At 28.0% G+C, this 11,132-nt stretch overlaps 1 protein-coding gene across 1 annotated transcript in view; it reads right to left on the bottom strand.

The window, feature by feature from the left end:
- Positions 1-5,777: 5,777 nt before the first annotated feature.
- LOC106688962 (GILT-like protein 1) overlaps positions 5,778-11,132 on the bottom strand; it is a 99,222-nt gene continuing 93,867 nt past the window's right edge. Inside the window, exons 4-5 of the mRNA XM_014433681.2 lie at positions 7,341-7,505; positions 5,778-6,078 (exon numbers count right to left, since the gene is read on the bottom strand). Of these exons, the coding sequence (XP_014289167.2) occupies positions 5,905-6,078; positions 7,341-7,505 (339 nt within the window). The 3' untranslated portion in view covers positions 5,778-5,904. The remainder of the gene's footprint in view (positions 6,079-7,340; positions 7,506-11,132) is intronic.

Raw genomic sequence — 11,132 nt, 5'->3', positions numbered from 1 at the left:
ATATAAACACACATTCACTACTTTGGACACGTTTTTCATTAACTTCTAGTATTCCTATGATTTTTTTATTTTTAAATGGAGAACTGGAAATTTTTGAACAATATTTTGAACAGTAACTAGAAGTTGATCAGTTGGTGTGCTGAACATTAGAAAATAGTATGATTTTTTTAGTTAAGAAGAACCTACAATTTAAATTTTAAATTTATTTCAAATTAATTCAGTCCCTTTTCTTCTGTCTAAATATCTCTAATCATTCTCAGTCTTCTAAATATCTCATCCTTCAAGATGAATCCTGTTCTTTTTTTCAGCTCTTATACCAGGTGCTTAGATAGAATAGAATATGTTATGGCTCTTAACAAGTGGTAATTCTTCAGTGCCTACCTTTCTTTTTCATCTCACTAACTTAATATTATTCATATAGTGGCTTATCTCTTCCACCAACTCTATTTTCTAAGCAGTGATGATTTGAATATTCCACGTGTCTATACAAATATTGCTCCCTTAAGAGTAATTAGTCCTCTATAGAAGTATATGTCCCAAATCTTAGGGCAACTGGGGCCTTTAATTACAGCCATCAGTAGGTCTTACAAGGAGAGCAGACCCTGGCTGTTTACTATATATGGTCTTGATTCAGAGTGATTTTTTTTATGCGTTTTAATTTAATAGCATATTCTTTATTAGGTATCCTGGCAAGGAGTCAAAAATGAAATTCGTTTTCTTACCTTTTATTGTTTTTCGATATTATATTTTTAATTAATAATGAATCATAGATCATCACTGATGGATGTAAGGTCTTACTGAGTGGCTAATGTAGATTTGGACCATTATCTTATAATTACCAAGTACTTCTGTTAGTAAAATCTTTAGCTCAAAGATGAAGAAATCAGGGTAAGATTCACTAAATATGTTGATCCAAAAATAATAAGCATTAGCAGAAGATTAATGCTGTGTCATAAAAATAAAATATTATGAAAAAAAGAAATAAGAGATGTAACTGATGCAAAAGGCATGAGACTTTCATGAGCGAGCTGTTCAGTAGAAATGGTACGATTGAGTTTATTGATGGACATGAAATGGACTATATAAATATTTGGTTTTGTTTATACCCACTGACATGCCATATATATCTCCATCGATCAATTGTATTCATTCAATCAACTCAATCATTTCACTTTCACTAAATAGCTCAGCTGGAATACTATAAAAACCTAATAATACCTTTAGCTTCTCACTTATAAGTGGATATACATATATTTATTGTAATATGGTATGTCAGTGGGCTGTGGGTGTAAAGGACACCAAACGAACGTATTTTCAAAATTTACTTGATTAGGAATTAAAATAAGTTATAATTAATTATTAGGATTGTTCTTGACCACTAAATCCTTGTACAAAATCTCATTATTACTACCTTATCTAATTTGTATATAGCTGATATTTAAACTAATACATTGGGAATGGCATTCTGTGATGTTCAATTATGTGAAAGGAGTAATCTGGTGTCTTCTTTTTCTTTCAATTTCTCTGAAGAACAAGAAGAACGATATCTGCAAAAACAAATAAGTTTACTTTTTCATTGCAGTCTCCACTCATCATGATTCTAACCCTTTGAAGTGGAATTTACTATACTTGAAACCATAGACCTCACAATATTATATAGCTTCCAGGCAGCAGTCTTGCTCCTCTCTCTTCAAAAATTCATGGGTATCTCCTTTACTCTGTCTCACTTCATCTAACAGTTCATCCTGCCTTTCACTTTGTCACCAGCACAGTCCTTCCAACCATTATCACCTGTTCCTACACAGGTTTCCAACTGGCATACATTCCCTAAACAGAGTTGAGGCCTGCAAATTGAAGATGAATATGAACATCTTCTAAGAGGAGCCAATGTTTGAATTAATACATATTCCTGTTTTTACCTGAGTTTCTGACACTGACTTAATTGTATGCTCCAATCTGTTAGCATCCAATTTAAGGTCTACTAAAACTTAAACACATTTTCAGGAAAAAATCACTAATAATATAAAAATGAAATTTAACCTTTTTGAAATGTTATTGTGTTATAAAGAAGTAAGACTACTATTTTCAGCCGCTAAAAATTCAAGAGTTGAGAAAGTTGGCCTCTAAATTCAATAAAAAACTGGTAATACCCAATGTTTGTTACTCGTATCTTTACCCTATATATTTATTGAACTAACAATAGTTTAACTATGTTATACTGAAATGACTAATTAGTTAATAAATAATACTCTTAATCTAATGTGTTATCAGAATATTTGTATTTTGTTATTAAAATTTCATGGCTAAGATATTATTGATAGAAGCATCAAGGAGATGTCTCCATTTTGTAAGTGAGTCTATAATTTTCTAATTCAATTCAAGAAATTATTCCAATTTTTTCCTCAACAGAAAATGACTGAGGTGGTGTTGTTATTTATGAACAAAAGTTAACTGAGAGTCAAGTGTATGTTTTCCAAGATTCAAAAAGTGGGGAAATCGTAGAATTACTGGTAGCAGTGTTTAAACTAACTTAATGTTCCCTGTAACTGAAAACATCTCAAAGGTTAAGGTTAATAAAAAGTTGTATATTATATATAAAAAAACACTATTCGTTTTACATATGGAATTTTGTGAGACTAAAGATTTATTGTTACATTATATAATTGGTATAGTCATAAATGACTCTGACTGATTTTAACTAATATTTATAAGAGATGTAATGTTTGAAAAAGGTTTAAAAATAATATCACAAATAACAATTTTCTTTCCAAAGTCTACCATTATTTTATCTTCTAAAAATTATTATGTTTCTTAAAATAAAATTAAGTTGTTTCTGATAATTTTATTTTTACATCATTGCTAGAATTAACTAAAGTTTAATTTTTAAATGCGGTGAAGATAGTTGACCATTAGATTAATGCTTGGAGAAGTTTGTCAGGGGGTGCGGTCAGGAAAGAACAACATAAATAAACAAAACCATATTTATTTATTTTATGCCTGGTTTATTTATTTATTTTTATTTTTATTTATTTTTATGCCTGATTAATTATTTATAACCATATTTATTTATTTTATGGCATAAAATAAATAAATATGGTTTTGTTTATTTATGTTGTTCTTTCCTGACTGCACCCCCGACAAACTTCTCCAAGCTTTAATTTTTAAATAATTTTTACCAACTCTGATATTCCTTATGAGAGTATTTTTGTATTGATCATGTTGGTCACTGTGTAATAGAGAAGGCTTTGGCATGTTTGCCTGTTGATTATGTTTGCCTCCTCTCTGGTGGTATGTAACTAAATTTGAGGAATCCAGAAAGTATTTTATTCCTTTGACTTAAAAAATTCATGCTTTTCAGAAGTTATTAATATAATTATTATGGTTAAATATTTCATAAGTTACATATATTTTCTTTCTCTCAATTTTATTTTTTGTTTATTCATTTAATTTTTTTTTCTTTCTATAATTTTAATTTTTAAATTATTGATAAACTAAAATATTCATATTCTTTTGCATTATATAACTTCAAATTTTTATTTTATTTCCTTCATTATGTTATTTTTACTTCCTTATTCAATTACCTATGTATACATTTTATTTTACACTTCTTTCATCACTTTATTTTTATTAATTTCATTCTGTACAATTATTTACGTTAAGTCATTCTGTTTATATTTTATTTTTTGTATTCATTGTTTATTATCTTGTTCTTTGTTCTTAGCACTGATGAAGGCTAAAAATTCTGACCCATCGTTGGCACTATTAAATAATTTATTTCAACTTATTTGTGTTATATTCTGACTGTACCCCCAACCATCTTCTCCTCCACACATGTGAAAGTAACCAAATGTACTCCATATGGAAGTGCCATGCAAGTTATAGATTTAAATATTAAAATCTGAGTGGATAAAAGCTTTATTATCAAACCTATATAGAATAACTTAGAAGCCTGTGAAAGTTAATACACAAGTAAGCAACATATTTGGTTAACATCAGTCTCAAGATGAATTTTGTATCTGGATTCTAGATGAAAAATTTTGTTACCATTCATAAAACTAATAAAAGAAAAATGGTTTTACCAGATAAAGTTTGCTTTTGTAGAAACTAGAATGATATTTTAGATTTTAAGCAAAATTAACGCACTTTTTTCAATCATTACTGAATAATTCCATAACTAGAAACTTGAGAGGGTATCTTGTTTCTTTTTGAAATTCAATAACATTTTCTAAAACCAAAATGAACTTGGCATGACCATTACTTTTCATTTTCTTAACATCGACCACTTTTCCCAGAATGTTTCCTGTTTTGTGAAATCATCAAAAATATTCATACTATGAGAAAATATTTGAATTAAAGTTGATTAGCTTTTATTTCATCCCATAACAGAATATCTAGGCTCAACAGTGCTCTAAAAATATTTTATGATAACCAGCAAAGTTTTATGCCATTGAACAAATGAACTAGATAAAAATATTGGCCTTTGGAATTTGACAAAAAAATGTTTGTTTTCAGGTTGCAATTATTAACTTTTTATTAAATTCTATTAAGCATAATAAATATAAAATGAAAAATGGGTGGATAGGACACAAAAAATAATTGCACTCAAAATTTTCAATAGTCCAAATGGTATTTATAAAATTGTAATCAAATGAAAATATAAATAAACTATTCTTATTCAATACATCCAGTTTTCATGGTTTAACTAATCTGTTAAATTTAATAAAAAATTAATAACTCTGATTAAACAGTTTTCTCCATAGTGTAAAAAAGTCAATATTTCGTTAGCTTTATCTTGCAAAGTAATAGTCATACAGAGCTCATTTTGGTACAAAATTTTGTGGACTTAAAAAATAAAAAAAAACTGCAATCCATTTTGCTGAGTGCATAGTTTTCGAATTATTTAGTTGCAATTAAAAAAAAAAGTGTTCTAATTTTGCTTAAAATCCTTAATATTGTTCTAGTTCCAGTAAAAACAAAATTAATAAGTAACAAATGACGTTTTTGGTAATCATTTAATTTTTAGAATCAAAATTTAAATGTTATAATAGTATATACAAAAAAAAAAAAAACTCGTGTTTATAATTTTAAAAATATATTTTTGTGTTAATGATAAAAAATAACTTTTTTTTAAATCAGGTCTTCTTCATGGGATTCAAATATTTTATAAATGAAACAAATTATAAGACCTACAACATAGTGAAAACTTTTTATGTAGGCCAAATAGTCTGTTCAATAAATAATCAAGGAGCATATTAAATGAATTTTTAAGCTTTGAGTTCATTTTATGAATACTTCAAATAGTAATAGTTTTAAAAGAACTAGGTAATTAAATAAATAACTTAGCCACTTATTAGCTCTACCTTATATATAGTTTATTTAAAAGCTTGCATATTTACAAAACATATATTACACACTTGCATTTATAAATTTAAATTCTAATCAGTTGATAACTAATTGATACAAGCAAATTCATACTTTAAAAGTCATTAGAAGCAGTAATAAATATAAATAGGTATAGAAATGAACTTTATTTGTAATGTTTAACATCAAAAGCAAACGACAAATCTGGTTATTAAAATCACATCAAGAAATATGATTCTTCTAAGATCTGCAAAAGAAAAATGCAAGCAGGTATTTAAAATGAATTTATAGAAAAAACATTTTTTTTTTTCAAAACAGAACATTCCACACTTGATCCAATGTAAAAAAAAAAAAAAAAAAAAAATACAAAATAAAATCTTGAAAAGAAACTATATATATCGAGGTATACTATTGAATTCAAGGTTACTTACATATTTTATTAAAATCTTACAGCAAAATATAACATATGGACAAGGTGGATTTCATCTTAAAAGTCTATGATATACATTTTAAGTACAAATATTTAAAACAAATTTAACACTCCTATTGTGCGGCATAAAAAGAAAAAAGTAAGGCTGAAATCAGAGCAAATGAAGCAGACAGCATAGCACTTCCACTTGGGGAGTCTGTACAATAATTATTCGTCACACCACCTTGTTGGCACAAAGTTTTCCTGAAGTCTGTTCGAGAACTATTAGATAGTGAATCATCGTATTTCTAAACAGAGATAAAACATAATAATGAGCCATAATCTCAATTCTACTAACAATAAACTTATTAAACTAAATATATATTTTTAAAATAAAAGTAATTACAGTCAAGGGAACTGTGCTCAACCAGTAGGAAAGAAGAAGTACAAAGATGAGCAAAGCTAGTAGGTGAATGCTATAAAAAGTAAAGGATGGAAAAATCCAGGAAATGCAGGACTTGTAGTCCTGGCCCTATATTCATTAATGTAAAAGGAATGAGGATACACCTAAGTGAGGTAGCCCACTAGGTTGTTTCATTTTTAGAAAAGAATCGATGATACTCCTTATGTAATTGAATCACTTGAGAAATAGATTAACCCTTTAGGAAAAAAGGGAAAGCATTCTAAGTATTAGATAACTATATACAATAAAGTAGCACAAGGAATCCTGAGGTATATGTTCTCAGTCTGAAATTAAAACCCCTTGTAAGAACAGGTTGAGTACAACGGAGAGTAACAGATGAGAAGATTGACGACAATCTAGAGAATGGTTCAGTTGTGAGAAGCTGAAATCCTGAAGACTGTTGTTTATGAGACAGTGTTGGTCTTTGCAACTGTGAATTTAACTGGATTTGAAGTTAAATAACTTCTCCAAAAAGAGCTGCAAAGAGGAAATACTTCCTGAATTGAGGTATTTGAGTGAGAGAAGGAGTCACATTAGCAACCTCGAGTTTGCAGCAGCCCCAGTTCGAATCTGCTCTGAGAAATCTCAGGTAAAAAGATTAATCCAGTAACCACCATTGTGGTGTTCTGAAAACTGCTGACAGCATATACTCACTTCTTGTATTGAGTTTGAGGTAATATAGGATAAAAGAGAAAGTAGAATCAGTGTCATAACAGAGAATAATTCGACTCAGGTAATCAGTAAGGATAACTCCCTGTACTATGGTGATTGTGCACAAGTGGAGAACATGGCAGTGAAGCCAACTCATTTCAAAAAAAAGAATTGGAAATTTATAAGTTGAAGGTAATTTATTGGTAGATGTGACATCTACATTGCCACTTCTTCTAAAACACGTGTTACCAACAGCTCAGAGAGGATTTAGAAAAATTAGACTATTATAAGTGTTTGATAACAATAAAACTAACAAGAATAGTACTCAAACAATTTTAAGGACTGCTAATACTTCATAAAGCAAATTCTGAAAAAAGTTGTTATCATAGTATACATCAATCTTTTTAATTTTTATTTTAAGTTTTACAAACATATTTTAATAAATTTTATACTTACGTTGTTAAAGGCAATGAAAGGTACACTAAATGTATCAGTATGATTTCCAATAAATTGTGTGGTAATGTTTGCATATGTACCAACGAAAGTATTTCCGTCTCCAGTTGTGGAACACTGTGTTATGTTTCCTAGGATTTGAGCTGTAATTCCGGTTTGATTTGTACACTATACAAAAGAAAATTCATATTGATCAAAAACTTAAAGTAAACAAACTGATTACTTAAAATAAATTGAAGTTTCACCAATTTTAGATATTTACATTTTTTTTTTACTAATAAATGTCCTTTGGAATAGTTTTTTGGACACCAAAAAAATTTTTAGTATAGAACTGTATTTCTACAGAAACCAAAACCAAAATCTATGGTTTTATTCACATATACAATCTGGAATAGGATTAATAAGGAGTTGATAATAAATAGGTATTTTATTTAACAGAAATCAAACCCAATTGGCAAAGAGAAACTTTATGTTTGGTGATTTTTTTCCTATAAATTCCAAAATAGATCGAATTTTTATATTTTAAGAGTGGTTGTTTAAGTATGTATAGATTGCATTAACAGTGCTATTGGTCTTTGGGAAAACCAGTGGATTAATTTTAATCAGGTTTATTCATGATCCTACCATATTCTTGTTTGAAATCTCTAAACTATCATTTTTTAAAACATTTGAAATAAGAGTTCTTTTATTCATAGAGCTTTTTCCATAAACTTGATTAATATTTTGATTTCGATAAAAAAGAGCAATAATTTGGTGTGGCTCTAACAACATTGTGATTATATATTGGCCTTTATGATGGTTCACAACATTACAGTATACATGTTAAGCAGACGAATATTATTATAATTTAAAACAAATTAGTCAATTTCTTTGACATTTAAATAGTTTTCAATAACCAATAAATAATTATTCAAAATATGTATATCTAATCAGGAGTTTTTATTATAGTTGATTAATTAAAATAATCTTGAATGAAGAATTAGTTCTTCAGATACATGAGATCGGCAAACAGTCACTGTTTGAAGTGAGAGAAAATTTGATGTTTCTAGAAGAATCAAAAGCCTAGGTTTTCAATTCATATCAAGAAACTCAGTGGCTAAAAAAACAGTAGCAGTACAAAGGTAAAATTGCATAAAAGAACTTATTCTTTATCAGGACTTCCAGCAGTTGCTAAAGAAAGAAGATTCCAAATAAATCTTATATGAAATAACCGCAGTATAAACAATAATTAATCCTTATCTCAATAAAATATTCGACATGGAAGTTCCTGAAATGGGGAAAAAAGATGGCCAAAGCTGTGGTGGAAGGGCCATATTAAATGAGATGAATTTTTTTTATTGTTACTATTTTACTGGATTGGCCTGGTGAGCCTCACATGGCTATTTTAACATTCTGCTAGTTTTTTAACAGTTAATTATGGGAGGGTTATAGTCTCATGCCCAAGACGTAAGTACATGAAGTATATACAATGCTTTAACTACTGCACAATTGGAAACAATAAAGATCAATAAGATGAAGCTTGGTATAGGATATTCCTAGCATGTTTTACGAGGCCAAGAAGGGAGTGCTACCTCTCAAAATCCTCCAATGAGAAGTGACCATACATATATACAGGAGAGAATTTCAGAAAACAAATAATTTAATTCAAATAAAAAACGACTAAGTACAAAATTTTGTAAGATATCTCCTTAATCATATTAATTAGTGGATTCTTAGCTGCTAATTAATATGGAAACTTGGGATATTAGCTGGGTGCCTTCCACGCTCAACCAACACCCAAGACTTATAAAAATTCATTAGCATACCTTCTTTATCTTTAAATGTCCAGATGGAAGGAGCTTTCAGTAAGTTAACATCCACAGACTCATAGAATGAAATATATCTCCAAAGAGCCATAGTTTGTAGTGTAAGAAACCTGACTACTATACCAAGTTTCAATATTTATAAACAACTTCGCTAAGAACCCAAAAAATTTTTAAGGAGAAAAATTTCATTTTAAGTTTGAATTGATTACCTTTGAGTAGAATATGGATAATGTGAATATAATAAGCTTGAAGGATTAATTAATTAATTAATTAATGTAGCTTGTTATGTTGTAACAAACTGTAATACACAATATAATATTTTTATTTAAATATGTATTAATAGTAATTAAACTAAAATGTTTTGATAAAAATAATTGAGAAAATTAAATTTACCATAATAGAAAATTTCATATTACTTAAATTTAACATTTAATAACGAAACACTAGCTATATCTCTCAATATATATTTCTTAGGCTTTGAGATACTCTTAATAAATAGGTGAATAGGTTCCTCAATCATGTAATGTCCACTCAATTATGCAATATTTTTTTCTTCTTTATATTTATTTGAAACCCATTTTTGTTTCAAACTAATTTTCTATCGTACATTCAGCATTTACATTCCTTTCAATAGGAAACCTTTCAATACAGTTCGCAGGAGAATAATGGCTAAAAAACTACTGACAAAAAAAAAATTAACTCATTTAATGCAATAATTTTTTCAATATTTTGAACTCAAATAGTTTCAAAAGAATTACAGGAGCTCATTGTTAAGCTTTATACTTTTTGCTATTAAAAATGAAAATTGGTCAAGCTGTTTGTTCTAAAATAGGTATATACCCACAAATGAGCAGATTATGAGTCAACTACCAAACACAACACACTCCTTACAGTTCTGCCGTAATTGGGTAAAAAATGAGCAGTTTGATCCAGATACTCATTTATACATAAATTGAAATAAAAGTAGAGGAAGATGGATAATTTGAATTCATCAGAACTAACATTTCATTCCATGTTATATTGCATATTAATAACTAACAACTTTTGAATTTTTTATAACTGACTAGTTACACTCTCCACCAACTGCAATAATCACACGTCTGAAATGCTAAATAAACCAAATAATAAAATCATGAAATAAAAACCAAAGAGATAAGCAATGTTTTACCAACAATCATTACATTATTATACACCAAACCTCTACATTTTTAAAGGGGGAATGTTCAAAATAGAAGTTACATATTGGATGTATCAGTTCCATTATGGTTGGATTAATGGTACAAAGATACAGTAAGAATTTCAATTTTTGCCAGTAAATTATTAGGATTCACTTTATTTTATCAATTATAGATAAATAACTATAAAAAATTAATATTAAAGTGATTATCCTTAAAATTATTGAGTGATTGTTACATCAAATATGTACAAATGATAATAACAGTGCTATAAAATGTACAAAACTTTAAATAGTTCAATAATTCATTCAAAACCTTACATTCCAAGACAACTGAAATCATTAGTGAGTGAACGGATAATGTAACAAACACATGAATCTCTGAAAAATTAAATTTAATAATCCCATTTTATATTGGAAAACTCAATTTTCAACTTCTGAAAACTATCAAAATCAAGATATTTTCTAAAAATATCACACAGATCTTCATCTATTCATGTCTTCAATTATTTCATAAATGATACCTGGTATTCCAAAAAAACCAAACAAAACACATTTATTGGTCAATTTTGATTAGTTACTTATCATTATTGATTTAATAATTACATGAATCAATGAAAGTGTTAATTTAAAATCTCCAATTAATTTTCAATGTGATGACTATTTCAAGGTAAGCTATCGTATAACTTATATATAAATATAAATACATCGTATAACTTATATATCTATATATAAGTTATACGGTACCTTATCTGATGCCTTACCTTGAAATTTGTGACAATAGTCATAGATTTTGAAAGTTAATAGTATATTTTA

The sequence above is a fragment of the Halyomorpha halys genome, unplaced genomic scaffold (genome assembly GCF_000696795.3).
Source record: "Halyomorpha halys isolate HHAL.00 unplaced genomic scaffold, Hhal_1.1 Scaffold1243.1, whole genome shotgun sequence".
NCBI classification, from domain to species: domain Eukaryota; kingdom Metazoa; phylum Arthropoda; class Insecta; order Hemiptera; family Pentatomidae; genus Halyomorpha; species Halyomorpha halys.
Note: the sequence above shows the minus strand (reverse complement) of the source record. Positions and strands in the feature narration are given on the sequence as shown.